At 39.3% G+C, this 17660-nt stretch overlaps 1 protein-coding gene across 1 annotated transcript; it reads left to right on the forward strand.

Moving 5' to 3' along the window:
- Positions 1-1226: 1226 nt before the first annotated feature.
- On the forward strand, positions 1227-16923 carry LOC106352043. Its single transcript, XM_048777594.1, has 26 exons — positions 1227-1471; positions 1719-1909; positions 1992-3971; positions 4478-4553; positions 5201-5323; positions 5785-6028; positions 6110-6568; positions 6645-6830; positions 6931-7224; positions 7721-8362; positions 8488-8887; positions 8970-9097; positions 9440-9610; positions 9832-10032; positions 10158-10721; positions 10803-10862; positions 10968-11293; positions 11441-11855; positions 12184-12651; positions 13189-13305; positions 13395-13516; positions 13588-14317; positions 14489-14743; positions 14967-15149; positions 15269-15610; positions 15781-16923. Exons 2-26 carry the CDS (start codon positions 1738-1740, stop codon positions 16528-16530), a joined length of 9408 nt encoding a protein of 3135 aa, XP_048633551.1. The 5' UTR covers positions 1227-1471; positions 1719-1737; the 3' UTR covers positions 16531-16923.
- Positions 16924-17660: the final 737 nt, after the last annotated feature.

Genomic DNA, 17660 nt, shown 5'->3' on the forward strand with positions numbered 1-17660 from the left:
GTTATTATTACCTGTGTTTGCCATTACAAGCTATCCTTTCCTTTATTTTGTAATTACTTTTCAACGGCCAAGAGGTTACGTTACCTTTAAATTACAAGAAAATATTAAGTGTTTTTTAGTCAAAGAAAATACAAGGATCACGATTTCCTCCCTTTTTACATTTTCTCCGCCTCTCATTAATGATTTTTGGAGTAACAAAATAATGTTTTCCGTGAACTAATTATTTTTAGCAACTATCTATTGTCTTTTTTTTAACAATGTTAAGTTTTAAGCTTTACAAAAAAGAAAAGTTCAAACTACCAGCTTTAAAAAAAAGTTAAATAAACTAAAAAAATCATCAGATTGGTTTATTTAGCATAAAAAATTTAAAAGAGCATATAAATAGAAATCGCCAAAGATTAAGATAGTACCAACTAACATACTGGTTTATTTAGCAAACTAATATACCATGGTTTTCTTTGACAAAATCATTAATCAAATTAGCATAAGTTCTCACATAACTACATACATGTATCTTTTTTTGACTTCTTGTTCTTATTTTTAATTTTTAAAATTTTAAAATTAATCTTGTTTCTTTTCTTGCCTTTTTATCTTTTCTTTTCTTTTCTTACTTCTACAACAAAATGTCTAGTTCCTCGAGCTGTAAGATGATTACCAAAAATTGTCTCGTTTGAAGGAAGAAAAAGATGAATAAAAGTGTTTTCATTAAAATAATGTATAGTTCCTGCCGATGTATTAAATGAAAAACTGTTGTTGACAAAAAAAAATGAAAAACTGTTATCACATCTGTAAAAGTATATTTTTTGATAAAATTACCCTTTAAACAAAATACAAATGCTGAAGCTGCCAACCCTTCATAATTTGTCTTTATAGTAAGACAGTACTATTGAATATTGATACTCTCATCTCTTTCACAATTTTTCACACAAGTTAATAAAATATTAAATTTTTTTTTAATCTATCATTAATATATTTACAGGAATTTTTTCCCATTAATGCATTAGAATAATGAAGTTAAAATTAGAATATATTTTTATAAATTTGCATTAAAAATGTAAAGTAACACTTAATGAAACCAAATTAAAATCCTAAAATTGTAATCTATGAAATGAGGGAGTATTTTTAAGATTCTTGGAAGGAAGATACAGCCCAGTTTAGGCCCATATAAGAAACCTTTGCTTAGGTAAAGCTCATAAAACCCAATCAGCTTAGCCCATGTTGAGTTTGTTTTCTTAGAAAAAAAGGTGAAAATAGAATTCCACGTAAGCACAGAAACAGACGACTGACACGGTGGTCCTCCGTGTAGGCGTGAAGTGAACCGAATCCTCGACGGAGGAAACCGCCAACCATCTCTCCATCTCACAAATGTCTTCTTCATCTTCTTCTTTCGTACGACTTTTTTTCCCCTTCAATTTAAAGTATTGATGCCTTCGCCATACCTCTCGCCTCTGATCTCAATCGCTTAATTCAGGTCTCTCTTGCTCTTGATCTCTCTCTCTCAAAGTATTCTCTGAGAACTGTTTGCTTTTGGGATCGATTTTGAGCTAGGGTTCTGAGGTTCCAGCTTGAATTACGTAGTTTCTAGGATCGGAATCTCGCCTTCTTAGGTTCCGATTGTTTATTCATCGAGTCTCTGTTCATTGATTGGAGTTGAGTTCGGACGATTCCACACGACTGTGGTACAAAATCTGATTTGTGCGTGCTTTTGTTATGTACAGTGTGATTGTAAAAGAGAAGATGGAAAAGTTGTTGAAGGAAGGCCCAACACTGCTGCAGCTGCACAAGTGGGAGCCTTCTCAATTGCAACTCAATCTATCAGAGTTTCGGGAGGCTTTTATTTCTCCGTCGAGGCAGTCTTTGTTATTGCTCTCCCACCACTCCGAAGCTTTGCTGTTACCTCTGACTGCAGGTAACAGTTATAGCTTGTTTTGTTATTCATATGCGTTTCATTTTTGTAGCGTTTTTCAATGATTTTCCGATGATGTTACCAGGGAGTTCAATTGGCAGCGAGGTTCCCGTAAACTGTCATAGTGACGAGTCCAGTTGTCCTACTACAGTATCTGTCGGGTCAGATCCAGTGAACACTGCACCTCCTTCTGGATCAGGAGTTGGTTCTGGTGACCCAGGTTTTGTAGATAATTGCAGTAGTTTTCCTTTTATCTTTGATGCAAAGTCCGTTGCTTGGGGTAGTTGTGGGGATACTTACGACCGGCACGAAGATCCGTTGTTCAGGGAATTGTTGTTTATATCTGGAAGTCATGGTGTTACCGTCCATGCTTTTTGCTGTTTCAAAGATTCAAGTGACGTAGCCAATGGGAAACCAAATGGTGAGCTGAGGCATGGAGAGTGGGTTGAATGGGGACCTTCTAGGCTTAATCAGGATCCGGAACCGGAACACGGAACAGCCTCTTCTTTTGATGGTTCAAAGCAGTGGATGCAATCTTTTCTAGTTGATGTGGAAACTACTGAGATTGAGGGTATAAGACAATCAAGGTTCCCTGAAAAATCAGCGTTTCCTGGTTCTGCGAATGTCGTTTCATTCAGCATATTAAATGGTGATCTACCTTTCTCGAATCTTCAGGAGGGTAATATGCCGGAGGAAGGTATGTACAGGTGCACCAAAGTTTTCTCCAGCGATTCTCATGTTCTGATTGGATTTGTTATGGAGTTATCGGGCTGTGCATCTACGCCTACAAGCAATGCAAACGGAAAAAGCAAGGGTAAGAGTGTTGTATTTGTGGCTCAGCTGTTTAACTGGGGGATGGAATGGGTCTCCCTTGTGAATATTGGGGAAACAAGTATCAGACCTACAAATGAATGGGCAGATTTCCGAATGACTGATAAGTTTGTTATCTGCCTCAGTGTTTCTGGTTTGATCTTTCTATACGATGTGAAATCTGGGGATTGTTTTGCTCATCACGATATTTTACAGACATGTGGTCCTGGATTGCATTCTTCATCAAATGTGCAAGAAGTAACGGCAGAGTCTGATGACCGAAATGACTTTCAAAGTCTTGCTCCATCAATGTTTAAGTCTCACGTTGTTGGTTCAGCCGGCAGAAGAAAGTTTAGGAAACTAATTCTAGCTTCTCATACGCCACTCGTAGCTGCAGTTGACGAAAATGGTTTAGTATACGTGTTATGTGTTGATGACTTTGTTTCCGAAGAATATCACATGCCCTTGGAATCTATACCTTCTTTATGTCATCTGGGGCCTGGAAGTCTGGTTGGGTGGAAAGTCGGTGGCATGGACATTGGCCAGCAAAAAGTGCACCACGCTGGTGAAGACGTTTTTACCAGGTGTGATCCTAGGTCTTTTGCTTCTGATACCCCTATGTCTGACCCATGTTTGAAAAGACAACAAAACAATTTTGATCGAAGAGCTGGTTACTGTGGTTCATGGCTGAGTGGTTTTACTGTTCAGCCTAAAACAAATGCGCGGGGACTTGAAAATTTCCAAAGAGACTCACAGGTCATGCGGAAGATGTTTCTATCTGCCGAAAAATTAGGATCGGAAGATAACTTATGTTTTTCTCCATTGGGATTCACTCATTTCTCTAGAAAACACACAAAAAAGGAAGATCAAAGCTGTAAGGTTCTTCATTACAGCCTGCAGACGCATATGACTACGAGAGATGATAGTTATTTGAATTACGATAACAGAATTTCTGTTCAAGGTGCAGAAGAAACTTTCGTAGGAGAATCAGTTGGTTGTTCTTTCCAAGGGTTTCTTTATTTGGTGACTTGTAGTGGCCTCTCTGTTTTTCTCCCTTCCATCTCAGTTACCTCAAATTATCCTACTGTTGAGGCAGTTGAATATCTGCAGCCACTCCAAACCACTGTCATGGGATGCCAGGGAAGAGACAATTTGAGAACAGATGAATCACGTATTCCTTTGCAAGTTGAGGTCCTAGATAGAGTTATATTGTTTGAAGGCCCTGAAGCTGCAGATCGTTTGTGCTTGGAAAATGGTAAGCAACATAACTTGTTCCATGAAGTGCAAACGTTGGTAAATAACCTTGTTGCATTCTTCAAGCTTTATATTTATAGATTTTACCCGTCATATTGTCCATTATGCTGGTAGATTGATATCTATCTGTTAAACAATGTGTCATGCTGAAAGATTTAAGCTACAGTTACTTGAAAACTAGTTCACCTTATGTCATGCTGTTTAGTTTGATGCGTCAATGCATGTGGAAGCTAGAATTGAACTGAATTCATTTGTAACTTGGCTAGCAATGAAATCATGACGGTGCTTGCATTTTATTTTCAAGAGTGCTCAGCTGTTTGTGAGAATGAGAAAGTGCTTGTATTGCATAAGCTCAGGCATTTGTTCTCTCCCCTTTCTTCAAATTTACATTATGATTTTTGTCTATCATAACCTCACATATATTGAGACTTGAAGATGGTTTATAGATTTGTTTACGCTTAAATTTTGTTCAGAAATGGTACGCTAATTGAATCGCTGCTGTCGTAGGTTGGGACCTTAAAATTGCTCGTTTGCAGCGACTGAAAATGGCGTTGGACTACTTAAAATATGATGACATCAACGAGTAAGTTGCTAGTAGTGCTGTATTTTTTCCCACTATTATAACCTTATTTCCCCACAGTTAGAACTTGCGTTCCTTATACAACAAATATTAAAAGAGAGTTATGCGTGGTTGTATTGGCTCAGTTGACAAATTAGGTTTTTGTCTTATGGTTTCTTTTGAAGGATGTGACTACTTAGAGAAGAAAGGTGGCTTGTTAAAAATTCGCGTAACAGTATATAATAACTCTTTCGTTCTGAATTCTGCCAAACTATTTTTTCTACTAAAAGTAAAGTTTTGACTGCTATAACTTGGATTTTCTCATCATCCTCTTATCTGCAATTCTTATCCGAAGTTTTCCGTCTTCTTGTTGTTAGCTAGATGATCAATATGCTGTATTCTTGTGATCATTACTGCATTTTTATTTGTAGTACTGGAATTTAGTTTAGACCTTAAAGATTGAGATCTCTGTAGACACACTCGTGTAGTTGGTACGCATCCTCATCTTATTTAAGAATATGATAATGTTTCAGCCTTTTCTCCTGAGTTTTCCCTCATCTCTAGTGTATATTTGTTATAGCTTTCATTGCAATGCTGACAAAAAAAAAGCAATCATTGCAATTTGTCCTGTATCATGAATTGGTTTTTATTAACCTCTGCTGTATGACTAGGTCTTTGAAGACGCTTGGTAATATGAAGCTGGCAGAAGAAGGCATGCTAAGGGTGCTCTTTTCTGCTCTGTATCTGTTGTCGCGCAAGAGTAGAAATGATACTGAGATTTCTGCTGTATCTAGGTGAGGATCTTCTGAGTAATGAGGACATAAGGATAGTTTTCTTTTCCAGTTCTCAACTTCAGTGAGATGGATCAGTAACGCATTAAAATTAGTATTCTCCCTGCTTGGTAGATGCCCTTCATGTTATTTTAATCGTACTACTATGCTCCATAAGACGCGTTTATGTAGAAAGGCATAGAAAATGTTCATAATTGTTACGCGTTGCACTTCAATTCAGACACATACAAAAGTATACTATATTAATTTTTTCATCATTACTTCAGCCCACATTTTTTCCTCTGTATTGCTTTTGGAAATCAGTTAGAGCTTCAGGATTTAATATATTGATTTGTCATGTGGCATTTCTAAGACGGCAGTTTTAGCAACATATTATCTTGTCAGGTTTCGTATGCCATTAGCTCTATTGACTCGGCTGCTTTTATGCTCCCATGTTCGTACTTATTTCTATATGTTGAATGTAGGCTCCTCGCATTGGCTACAAGGTTTGCAACTGAGATGATTCGCATATATGGGTCACTTGAATATCAGAAAGATGGACACATGCTGGACAGAAGATCTAGGACACGACTACTTTCACTTCCACCAATTTCACGGCATCACGATGTAATGGAAAATTCAAGGAGGTTGTCAGAGATGGGTTATCTTTTGGAGATCACTAGGAATTTTCAGTCCCGTATTTCCAGAAAATTTAAGAAGCTAGGAAAGGTAGTACATGGTATTAATAGGTTAATTGTAGAATTTGTGTGTTTTGCTCTAGAATTTGACAGATGACGTGTGTTGTTACAGGGAAAGAATGAAAAGTCACTGAACCTGGTAGACCCAAGTTCTTTGCAGGATGATTCTCAGCTTGACGTTGTTCCAGATGCAGCACATGCGGAGTCGAGACAACTTGACGATACCAATGAGGAGCTTGCTTTGACGCCTCTGGGTATGATGACAGCTAAAGCTGGTCAGGTCATTGACGAAATAAGTTATGCATCTTCCCTTGTACCTCAAGGGGTAGTTCCAGAGACGAAAGTTCTTCCTCTGGAAAATCCGAAGGAGATGATGGCTCGTTGGAAGACTGATAATTTGGATTTGAAAACCGTGGTTAAGGATGCCTTGCTCTCCGGTCGACTCCCTTTAGCTGTTCTTCAATTGCATCTTCAACATTCTAAAGACTCGTCTGAAAATGGAGAGCATCATGATACATTTACTGAAGTTCGTGATGTCGGAAGAGCTATTGCTTATGACCTATTTTTGAAGGTAAACCTGAATATACTTGCTTAGAGAGAGTAGGATACGTGTATGATGTCTAGCACTTGACATTATTGATGTGTAGGGTGAACCTGGGGTTGCCATTGCAACTTTGCAAAGGCTCGGAGAGGATGTAGAAGCGTGTCTCAACCAGTTGGTATTTGGCACAGTGAGGAGATCTCTTCGTTATCAAATTGCCGAAGAAATGAGAAAACATGGTTTCTTAAGACCATATGAAGACAATGTACTGGAGAGGATCTCTCTTATCGAGGTATAACATTTCCTAGCGATTACTTGTTAGAAGAGTATCTTGGATTTGTATGATGCTCACTTCACTTCATTTTCTTCTTTGCTTGACCGTGTGCCAAAAGAGGCTTTATCCTAGCAGTCAGTTTTGGGAAACATATCTTACTCGTCGAAAGGAACTCCTGAAAGCTGATGTACCTTTTGATTCCAGTAAAATTAGTTTGCACCTTGGGGGGTCTTCTCTGTTCCAGCATCTCGAGATTGAATGTGGTGAGGTTGATGGTGTTGTTCTTGGTTCCTGGACAAAAATCAATGAGAGTGCATCTGAGCACGCGCCTGATGAAACCGATGCAATTGCTGGTTACTGGGCAGCAGCAGCTGTGTGGTCAAATGCTTGGGATCAGAGAACATTTGATCATGTAAGATTTCGATAGAGCTATTCTTTCCTCCTTAGTTTAGATGTCTGAATATTTATCTAATTGCACCTTCCAGAATGTTAGTACCTCCAGGTTCAGGGGAAGCTCAAATTAATTGCAACCTACTTAGCATAGCTACCCGCTGCATATGTGCTACTTCTCGAATAGCTACACACTGCATATCAATCAATATTAAAAAATGTGGTTGAAATTGTAGATCTGTAATAGTGATTGCGCACTTATGCAATAATGCTGTTTTAGTGTGAGTTGCATTTCATATCTTCTTATTGAATTGGCACATTGTAGAGCATTAAATAGCAGTCCTACGAAAGCCCTTGAATTGGAAGTAGACAACTGCGAGAGTAACAATGATACATTTAAATGGAGAATTAAAGACTTTACATATCAACCTTGTATTTTTAGTATTACTCCCATAAACTCATTTCAAATAATACTTGCATTTTTGGTCTTAGTAATATCTCTTTGAACTATTGTGCAGATAGTTTTGGATCAGCCTTTGGTCATGGGTGTCCATGTTCCTTGGGATTCCCAGCTAGAGTATTATATGTGTCACAATGATTGGGATGAAGTCCTTAAGTTGTTGGATCTCATTCCTGAGGATCTTTTATATGATGGAAATTTGCAAATTGCTTTGGATGTTCCGAAGCAGTCTTCTGGCCAAAATTATTCAGTTTCTTCCCATAGCGAGTATATAGGCTCCATCGAAGAAGTGGATGCTGTACTTATGGATGTTCCTTATATCAAGATATTTAGGTTACCTGCAGATATCCGGTGCTCCTTGTGGCTAACAACACTTATGGAGCAGGAACTTGCAAAAAAACTTATATTCTTAAAAGAATACTGGGAGAACGCTCTAGATGTAGTATATCTTCTGGCTCGGGCAGGTGTCATCCTTCGTAATTGTGAAGTTTCATTTAAGGAGGAGTCTTGTAGGCCATCCCTAGATCTTTCTTTGTCCAGAAAGGAGAGAGGAGCAGATGTTGATACCCTGAACGCTGTACACAAGCTATTCATACATTATTGCACGCAATATAATCTGCCAAACCTTCTGGATCTGTACCTTGATCATCACGAATTGGTCCTAGATAATGATTCACTTAGTTCATTGCAGGAAGCTGTTGTAAGTGTTTTCCACACGTCCGTCATATATTTGTTTTAATATGTATGTTCTTGCTCGCTTTTTAGTTTGTCTTTCGAAAACTCACTATTTACTGAAATCGTCAATAATCTGTCCAATGTATTCAGGGTGATTCCCACTGGGCAAAATGGTTGCTGCTGTCCAGGATCAAGGGGCGGGAATACGATGCATCATTTTCAAATGCACGCTCAATTATGTCACCTGGTGCAGCACCAAATGGTGAAGTTAGTATTCCTGATATTGATGAAATTGTTTGTACTGTTGATGACATTGCTGAAGGGGCAGGAGAAATGGCAGCTTTAGCAACTATGATGTGTTCATTGGTGCCAATTCAAAAATCCTTGAATACTGGTAGTGTGAACAGGCACAGTAACTCTTCTGCACAGTGCACACTGGAGAATTTGAAACCATTTCTTCAGAGATTCCCTACCTTATGGAGTAAGCTTGTTACTGCTTGTTTTGGAGAAGATATTTCTGGCAACCTTCTGCGGACCAAGGCTAGGAATGGTAACCATGATCCACGATATGTTTTCGTTTATTTGTGTAATGATATTGATGCCATACTCTCACTGATTCTATAACTTACCAGTCTTGTCAGAGTATCTGAATTGGCGTGACAGTGTATTCTTCTCAGCTGCACGTGATACCTCACTCCTGCAGATGTTGCCTTGTTGGTTTCCTAAAGGGGTTCGTAGATTAGTTCAGCTTTATATCCAGGTACACATTTCTGATTTGTCTGTCGTAGGTACTCTTCTGAGTTGTACAACACTCTTTTAACTTTCTGGAATTGAGGGATCTAGTTGAAGTCAATACTTGCACTGTAATATAATGAACTTAAGAAGTTCAACGAAATTGTGGGATGGTTGTGAGAAACTGTTGTACACATATACAAACCTTTAGGTGGAAATGACCACTAAGATTTAGGCAGGAAGGAAAAGAAAAGTTACACACCTACTCGTTATCAGTAGTAGAAATTTTTCTGTTCAGTGAAATTATAGAGCACACATGTTTTGCGTGAAATAGTTTCCCGCAGTCTCTTATACCCGAACGTCTCTGTAGGGACCTCTTGGATGGCTTTCTTTCTCAGGATATCCTACAGGGGAATATCTACTGCACAGAGGTGTTGAGTTCTTTATAAATGTGGACGATCCGACTGAGATAAGTGCTATATCTTGGGAAGCAATCATCCAGAAGCACATCGAAGAGGAACTTCACAACACAAAAACTGAGGTGGTGCTATGATAATTCCGGTTTCTTTAACCTGTTTTGCCGATGATTTGAATGTTTCAGTTTTTATATAGTTTCCTATCGATTTACTTTCATGTCATTGTCTCATTTTTCGAAATTATCTCGATGGAAGGTTGTCATCTCATGCAACATTTTAGTGAGCTTTGTATATTTACTGGCTGTTTATATAATAGTTACTTATGTTTAAATTGAACTGAAACTAGGGAACCGAGCTTGGACTTGAGCACTTCCTGCATCGTGGACGGCCACTTGCAGCTTTTAATGCATTCCTGGAACATAGAGTTGAAAAGATAAAACTGGAGGATCAATCTGGCTCTTTGATACATGGACAAAGAAATATGCAGTCAGATGTTCCGATGCTACTTGCACCTCTGACCCAGAATGATGAGTCACTTCTTTCATCTGTATGTTCTAGTCGGCTTACCATTACTAGCTTAGTTTTCCTTCTATCTGGAACGCTTTTATTAGTTCAATTTTTTTCAATTTCTGTATATTTATGTCTGGATGACTGTATTCTTTTGCTCTCCAGGTCATACCACTTGCTATCACACACTTTGGGGATTCTGTGTTGGTGGCTTCGTGTGTCTTCCTTCTTGAACTTTGTGGTTTATCTGCCAGCATGCTTCGGATAGACGTGGCATCGTTGAGAAGGATATCATCCTTTTACGAATCAAATGACAATGCGGATATAGCACAACAAAAATCATTCAAGGGTTCTATGTTTCATGCGGTATCTAGTGAAGGTGATCTAATGGGGTCACTAGCTAGGGCCCTGGCTAACGAATATGGTTATCCTGATATTTCAAGTGTCTCTACGAAAAAACATACTCCAAGCAGTTTTTCTGGTGCTCAGCCCTGTCTTCCGCTAATGCTTGTTCTTCATCACCTGGAACAAGCTAGTCTTCCAGATATTGGAGTAGATAGAAAGACAAGTGGATACTGGCTGTTAACAGGTGATGGTGATGGGTCTGAACTGCGGTCTCAGCAGACATCTGCTAGCTTGCATTGGAGTTTAGTTACTCTTTTCTGTCAGATGCATAACATTCCTCTGAGCACCAAATACCTTGCCGTGCTAGCAAGAGACAATGATTGGGTATGGATCATGATAATTCGTCTTAGCTTTTTCTTTTCTTACCCTTGAGCTATCCTTTAACCTGATGTATGTTAATATCAGGTTGGATTCTTATCTGAAGCGCAGCTTGGAGGATACCCATTTGATACGGTTCTCAGTGTGGTATGTCTCTTAAACTATCATTGGTTTCAGAAATCACAAACAGTAACTTCATAGGCTAGTTACAAGCTTTTCGTTATGATTATGTGACATATTTTCATCTGCCAGGCATCAAAGGAGTTTGGTGATCAAAGATTAAAAGCTCACATACTGACCGTTTTAAGACATGCCAACTCAAAAAAGAAGGCTACGATATCGTCCTCAGATGACACAAGTGGAGGTTTTACATGTTCCTTTTCAGAGGATGGAGCTTACGTCTCTGCTGAACTTTTTCGCGTTTTGGCTTACTCTGAGAAGCTAAACAAACCCGGAGACTACCTTTTATCGAAAGCTAAGGAGTTATCGTGGTCTATTTTGGCTCTCATAGCATCATGCTTTCCGGATGTTTCTCCTATATCATGCCTAACAATCTGGTTGGAAATTACCGCAGCCAGGTCTGAAAAAATTTGATGACAGAAATTCAATTGGGTTAGGTGTATGGGAGATCTTAATGCATTTTACGTTTCAAACCTTTTTTACGTTTTCTGAATAAAAAGATGCATTCATTTTGTCTTGGCTCTAACAAAGATTATTCGTTTCAGGGAAACGTCATCTATCAAGGTGAACGATATAACCACTAAAATAGCAGAAAATATAGCAGCAGCCGTGGTATCTACAAATTCCTTGCCAACGGATGCTAGAGGTGTCCAGTTTCATTACAATAGGAGGAATCCTAAACGGAGACGGCTTATTGCACATACTTCTGTGGATTCATTGGCTTCAGCTAATAGTTTAAGCACCTCAGCTGGTAAAACACTTTACTCTCACAAAACAGAAGCTGCAGAAGATGAAATAGCTGAAGATACCAGTGTTACTAATGATTCGTCTGATGAGCATGCGTCTCTATCAAAAATGGTTGCAATGCTTTGTGAACAACGCTTGTTTCTTCCTCTGCTAAAGGCTTTTGAATTGTTCCTCCCTTCCTGCTCTCTACTGCCATTTGTCCGGGCTCTTCAGGTTTGTCTTACGTTTTGACCCACTATTTTCTCTTACGGTATTTTTTGGGCCCTTGGTTGTCTGTTTACAATGACTTTTACACGATATCTGGTCATGGATCTGATGCCGTTTCTGATTACCATGAGTTCATCCGCGTTCGTTTTTCTCCTTTTCTGCGGGAGAAAACTTAGATGAAATTCTGCAAAAGTTATGATTTGATGTAACCAGAGAAAATAAGATACTAAGAATCTGTAACATAACTTTGATTTTAAATGGCGGCTTTTGTAATATTCTTATTTTTACTGCCTCTACATAGGATTATGACCTGTCTTTATTATTTTTGTTGCAGGCATTTTCTCAAATGCGCCTTTCTGAAGCTTCAGCACATTTGGGTTCTTTTGGGGCTAGAGTTAAAGACGAATCAATGCATTTTCAGTCAAATACAGCCAAAGAAGTCAATTTTGGGGCATCTTGGATCAGTAAAACAGCTGTTAAAGCTGCTGATGCTGTTTTGTCAACTTGTCCATCTCCATATGAGAAACGATGCTTATTACAACTTCTTGCTGCAATAGATTTTGGTGATGGGGGATCTGCGGCAACATATTATCAGCGTCTTTATTGGAAAGTTAATTTGGCTGAGCCATCACTCCGGTGGGAGAACGGTCTTGACTTGGGAAGTGAGGCTCTTGATGATGGGTCTCTACTGGCAGCTTTGGAAAAGAACAGGCAATGGGAGCAAGCACGAAACTGGGCCAAGCAACTTGAAACCATGGGTGCCACTTGGACATCCTCTGTTCACCATGTTACTGAAACGCAGGTAACAAAACTTATTAGCTCCTATCTTATTTGATCTGCCAGAGTTTCCGGTCATTTGGATTCTGGAGGTCTAGCAAGTTATAAGAAATCATGGTCTTAGCCTATTTATCGGTTTAGCTAATTTTTCCATGCTAGTTTCTCTTTCTCTAGCTAACGATTCCTCTTCACTGTATGATGGTTGTTCACACATGAGAGTTTGATTGTGTAGAGGTTCTTTCAACTCTAGGATAAAGAACTGGTTGCAGTGGTGTAGGAATGATCTGATCTTTATCTCTCTATAACTAGGCATTTTCCCTTGCATAGAACGGTTCTACCACTGAGTACAGATTGCGTAAGCTTTATTGAGTTTAAATGCTCCCTTAATTTGGTTCCGCAGCAGGAAGATTTGGCTCCATATTGTGTTTACATTTTCTCTGTCTTTGTAAATTAGCTGATATTTTTTTGGCTGCATGCTAGCTTTGTTTGTACGCCACTGGTTATTATTATGTTCAGGGATTTGTTGAATGCCCCGTCTTAATAGACATTTGTTTACATATAGGCAGAATCCATGGTCGCAGAATGGAAAGAATTCCTTTGGGATGTCCCAGAAGAGAGAATCGCATTATGGGGTCACTGCCAAACTCTGTTTGTTAGATACTCTTTCCCTGCTTTACAGGTCACTTTTCTGATTGTCTCACTTGTAACCAGTTTATCTGTGGAAGCCTGATATTGGTACCAGTGATTCTGTTGCTTAATCTTTTGCAGGCAGGTTTATTTTTCCTTAGGCATGCAGAAGCGGTGGAGAAAGATCTCCCTGCAAGAGAGATCTATGAGCTGTTACTGCTATCCCTTCAGTGGTTGAGTGGGCTAACAACCCTTTCGCATCCGTAAGTGATCTTGTACCATTATATAATAATCATATTACCGGGTTTTTGACTTCGGATTTACCAATATTCAGGGTTTATCCTTTGCATCTTCTGAGAGAAATCGAGACTAGAGTGTGGTTATTGGCTGTAGAAGCAGAAGCAAATGTGAAAAATTTAGGAGCATTTAGTCCGAGTAGTACCAGAAGAGACATTGCGAATGGAAATAGTTCAAATCTTATAGACCGAACTGCAAGTATCATAACAAAAATGGACAACCATATTTCTTCCGCAACAAAAAATAAAATTGGAGAAAAGCAGGACTCCAGGCCCCCTGGCCAAGCACATCAAAGGAACCAGGACACGACCACTTCAGTATTTGGTGCCAGCACAAAGTCTAAAAGGAGAGCCAAAGGGAATGTCCCACAAAGAAGACATTTTGTGGATTCTTCTGATAGGAATATTGATTCTGAAGATTCTCCATCTCTTCTAAACATCAAAAGCGAGTTCCAGCTCCAAGAGGAAAGCACGGGTTTGGAGATATGCTTATCAAAGTGGGAAGAAAGTATAGAGCCTGCGGAGTTGGAAAGAGCTGTTCTGTCTTTACTGGAGTTTGGACAAGTAACAGCTGCTAAGCAGCTCCAACTTAAGCTTGCTCCAGAGAGTTTACCTTCTGAGCTGATAATTCTGGATACTGTTATGAAGCTAGCAATGTTTTCTACGCCTTGCAGTCAAGTACCGTTGTCAATGTTGGATGATGAAGTTCGTTCTATCATTCAATCACAGAATCTTAAAATAGACCAACCTGTGATTGATCCGCTACAGGTTCTTCCCTCTATATATCTTGCACACAATAATGCTCATTTGTTTCTGTAAAGCTTATTACAGATTGATTCAAACAAATACCACTTAACCTCCTTTTTTTCCATTTCCCCCTGTCTTGGTCTTATAATTTTTTTTGGTTGATATAATGCTGATTGGTATCTGATATTCTAGGTGCTGGAGAATCTATCGAACATTTTAAATGAAGGCAGTGGACGTGGGCTGGCAAGAAAAATCATTGCAGTTATAAAAGCTGCTAACATACTGGGCCTTACATTTACCGAGGCATATCAAAAGCAGACCATAGAGTTGTTACGATTACTTTCTCTTAAAGCACAAGATTCCTTTGAGGAAGCATGTCTCCTTGTCAAAACACATTCCATGCCCGCTGCTAGTATCGCTCAAATACTTGCAGAATCCTTTCTGAAGGTAAATTACCTAAACTATATTTATTAATGGTATGCGTATATGACACGATTATCATAACTCATGAGTTTTGACTTCAACACTTAACAAAAATCTTTGTCTTATGGTTTTGTTTTGATTGATTACTTGGAAAAAACCCTCCATTAATGACTTCTTCTTTCTCTCCTAAGTATTTTCTCTGTGTATCTTTTGTGTGTTTGTCTCTAATATTTTCTCCATGTGCCAGGGTTTACTGGCGGCTCATCGTGGAGGATATATAGATTCTCAAAAGGAGGAAGGGCCTGCTCCACTTTTGTGGAGATTTTCAGACTTTTTGAAGTGGGCGGAGCTTTGTCCATCTGAACAGGAAATTGGTCATTCATTAATGCGTCTTGTGATTACCGGGCAGGAAATACCACACGCGTGTGAGGTATGTGATTTTGTTAAAAGCTTATTAAAAATATCGTCTGATTGCCTCATGAATTTCTAAAACAGTGAGCAAATAACTTGTCAATGTTGATTTGGTAATAAGGAATGCTGTTTTTTCAGGTTGAGCTACTTATTTTATCTCATCACTTCTACAAGTCATCTACGTGCCTTGATGGAGTTGATGTTCTTGTGGCACTTGCTGCGACTAGGGTTGAGGCTTATGTTGCTGAGGGAGATTTCTCATGCCTGGGTCGTCTAATAACTGGAGTTGGAAACTTTCATGCTCTTAATTTCATTCTCAATATCCTAATCGAAAACGGGCAGCTCGATCTCTTGCTACAAAAATTTTCTAGTGCTGCTGATGCAAACACTGGTACTGCCCAGGCTGTCAGAAGTTTTCGGATGGCCGTTCTGACTTCGTTGAATCTCTTCAACCCAAATGATCATGATGCATTCGCAATGGTATGTCTTCAGCTAGAATTAGCCAAGTAAAAGAGTTTATTTCATCATTTTTTTATCCGCTTACCAAAGTTCACTATCATGATAGCTGATTGATAAATTTGCTTTTACCACTTACGTTTGTGCACATGAAGCAATATTTGGGGATAGTTTTAAAATTTCGTTGTTTTCAGGTATATAAACACTTTGACATGAAGCATGAAACGGCTGCTTTGCTAGAGGCACGTGCAGATCAGGCTGCGCAGCAATGGTTTAGACGGTATGACAAGGATGAAAATGAAGATCTCCTTGATTCTATGCGCTATTACATTGAAGCAGCTGAAGTTCACACTTCTATTGATGCTGGAAACAAAGCACGGAAGGCTTGTGGTCAGGCTTCCCTTGTCTCGCTTCAAATAAGGATGCCAGATTCCAAGTGGCTCTGTTTATCCGAAACAAACGCTAGAAGAGCACTTGTTGACCAATCTCGTTTCCAGGAGGCTCTGATCGTAGCAGAAGCGTATGGTCTTAACCAGCCAAGCGAATGGGCGCTTGTGCTTTGGAATCTGATGCTCAAACCCGAACTAGCGGAAGAGTTTGTGGCTGAGTTTGTAGCGGTGCTTCCCCTGCAGGCTTCAATGCTACTGGAACTGGCTAGATTTTACAGGGCCGAAATGGCAGCTCGAGGTGACCAGTCTCAGTTCTCAGTCTGGCTGACAGGAGGAGGGTTGCCAGCTGAGTGGGCCAAATACATGTGGAGATCATTCAGGTGTTTGCTGAAGAGAACTCGGGACTTGAGGTTACGGTTACAGCTGGCGACAACAGCGACTGGATTCTCTGACATGGTCGATGCGTGTATGAACGCGTTGGATAAGGTCCCGGACAACGCTGGACCACTTGTACTGAAGAAAGGGCATGGAGGAGGATACTTACCACTCATGTGAAGAGATCATCATCCCTAAAGGATGCAATGTTGAGTATCTCGCTCTCTCTGCTACATCGTTGTGAGAGCTAGATGGAGCTGTAAATTAGCCGGAGAAATTGAAAAAGAGTTGGATGTTTTGGAAGAGTAAACTGGAGTTTTTCTTAATATACGTTTCACAGTGTTTTTTGTGTGTGTGTTTGTTGATGATTGGTCTCACAATTTTTTCCATTTTGTTTCTTCTTGTACCTTGCGGCGATTAAATGGCAGTCTTGAGAGAGAGAGAGAGATATAGTGATGTGTAACAGTGTAATAACTGTCTGTTATTAAGTTATAGGAAAAAATCACATTGTTGTAATAAGTTTGAATCTTATACTTATTTGCCTGGGAATGGATATATTTCTTGTTTTAGAAATTTGGAAGATCACTCACATTGAAGGTTTATATTTACAAGCGTTATACCGTCGTCATACTGCATCCAAGCAAAAACTAATAACAGTTTTACTTCATGAAGCTTTTTGAAGCCATTAGAAAAACTGAGTTGGATTCACACGCACTTTTTGTTGGAACTGGTTATTCTTTTTTTAATTAACGCCAAAGAGCTTAATTCAAATTTAATCATAAAATAAAACCCATTACATAACAAAGGTGCACCACAATCCAAACTCAATTTAAGACAGCTTGTTAATACTCTCGAGCTATGTTTTTGAAACAGAACTTAAACCAACCTTGACAACTTCACGGTCTCTTATTGGTTGAAACCCTAAAGCCATGCTTCATGCTAAGAATTAAATGAGGACCTTGGTTCAATTTTCTGCCTTTCAGCAATCTTAACATCAAAAGTTTTGTAATATCTCCACAACCACTGCCTTCATCAGAACCATAGCCATTTTCTTACCAAGGCATGTTCTTGGCCCTGCATTAAACGCTAAGAGCTTGAAGGAAGGCTCATGTCTCAACACCCCGGTCTCAGATATCCATCTTTCTGGCTTGAACTCCGATGCATCTTCTCCCCCACACTGCTTTCATCCTACCCAACGCCTATATTAAGATCAAGATCTTCGAGTTTGCTTCCACTTTATGCCCACTTGGAAGCACATCTGATCGAACGGGAGACACACGCTCGATAGGAACCGGTGGATAAAGCCTCAT

The sequence above is a fragment of the Brassica napus genome, chromosome A1, assembly GCF_020379485.1.
Source record: "Brassica napus cultivar Da-Ae chromosome A1, Da-Ae, whole genome shotgun sequence".
NCBI classification, from domain to species: domain Eukaryota; kingdom Viridiplantae; phylum Streptophyta; class Magnoliopsida; order Brassicales; family Brassicaceae; genus Brassica; species Brassica napus.

Excerpts from the sequence above, each read along its gene's own strand:
- LOC106352043 (XM_048777594.1), top strand. The coding sequence starts at position 1,738 with ATGGAAAAGTTGTTGAAGGAAGGCCCAACACTGCTGCAGCTGCACAAG. Across the intron at positions 6,569-6,644 it reads CTTATGACCTATTTTTGAAG|GGTGAACCTGGGGTTGCCAT; the intron begins GTAAACCTGAAT and ends ATTGATGTGTAG. Across the intron at positions 10,863-10,967 it reads TTGATACGGTTCTCAGTGTG|GCATCAAAGGAGTTTGGTGA; the intron begins GTATGTCTCTTA and ends TTCATCTGCCAG.